Raw genomic sequence first — 1,277 nt, forward strand, 5'->3', positions numbered from 1 at the left:
AATGACCCCTTCGGTCTTCATCATCTATTCTGAGGTGTAACCTGAATGCTATCCATAAAGCAATCATTCTGCCATTCTTTCTTCCGCCCTAGTCCATCACAATCGACTGTTGTATACGTGCGTTCACTCACTCCGCAGTACATTCAGGGTTGTATAAGGCCGGTCCGCCCATCGAACATCATCCATTCACACTCATGCACATTCTTAGCACTCCATCCACCATTCAGTAAGTGTGGTGCAACTGACCCACAGCTTTCTAGAACCAATTCTGAGATGTATAAATGCTCCCCACATCTTTTCAACATAATTAGAGTGGAATTCCCGCCCTTCACCTCACCACCACCTCTTCAGCGTTGTGAACGTGAACGCTAATTCGCTCGGCCCTCCGCTATTCATTTGTCGAAGCATACCGTATAGCCACCTGTCTACCACACATCAACAGTTGTTTACCCGTCAATCACTCATCCCAGAACACACTGATAGTGTGATACGCGTTTCAATATTCAAGAATTTCTTTGAAAAAGATAAACCGTTCCTTCACGCAACAACAAGAAGCACTTAATGTCATGAGTAAACTGGTTTATATGGAAATTCAGCCTCGTGCATTTTGAACTGTATTCTTGTTAAATACAATTCAGTTTGCAAACCTATGCAAAGCAGTAAAATTTCCTTAAGTATATTTCTTCATTAAAATCAATGAAATATTATTATTAATTCAAAATAACGAAATACAAATGCGTGATTCTCAAATCACTGATAACATGGTTATAAGACCAAACATTGAAAGGCGAATGCTGTATCCATGGTCAGTATTTCATTTGTGTGATATTCCATTGATTGTAGCGGTGCGTGACAAGACGAAAAATGAAAAAAACTGCATCAAGGTAACACTTTGATATTAAAAAATTCTTTTGGTATTTTTGATGAATTCATGTATGTTTAAGTAGTTACGTACTTTTTGATTTTAGTAAGCAGTATTTCTCAGAAATTTGAAAGACTTGCAAAACAAAAATTTCCCTTATAAATGTATAGTTCATTGCTGAGCTGTTTCAAAATGGTGGCATTCCGATTTGCTGTTAAACTCAGGCTTCTAGGTATAACTGTACAATACGACGAACATTTCAGTTGCTATTCTGCGTGACGATGAATTTTTTTGTGGGCAATACATATGAATAGTATTAATCTCCTCAGTGTTTTCTGCTCCCACAAAATCAGCTAAATATTTGTTTTTCCACACAGAGAGCTCAGTAAGTATATTTTCAATTTCTATCTCCATT

General features: G+C 37.4%; 1 protein-coding gene across 1 annotated transcript; it reads left to right on the plus strand.

Annotated features, from left to right (window-relative positions):
- Positions 1–45: 45 nt before the first annotated feature.
- On the plus strand, positions 46–372 carry Tsp_15311 (hypothetical protein). The gene has a single exon (XM_003366481.1). It carries the CDS (start codon positions 46–48, stop codon positions 370–372), a length of 327 nt encoding a protein of 108 aa, XP_003366529.1.
- The last annotated feature ends 905 nt before the right edge of the window (positions 373–1,277 follow it).

The sequence above is a fragment of the Trichinella spiralis genome (genome assembly GCF_000181795.1).
Source record: "Trichinella spiralis strain ISS 195 chromosome Unknown Scfld5933, whole genome shotgun sequence".
Taxonomy (NCBI): Eukaryota; Metazoa; Nematoda; class Enoplea; order Trichinellida; family Trichinellidae; genus Trichinella; species Trichinella spiralis.

What these genes read in the sequence shown, in the direction of transcription:
- Tsp_15311 (XM_003366481.1), top strand. Translation starts at nt 46, where the DNA reads ATGCTATCCATAAAGCAATCATTCTGCCATTCTTTCTTCCGCCCTAGT.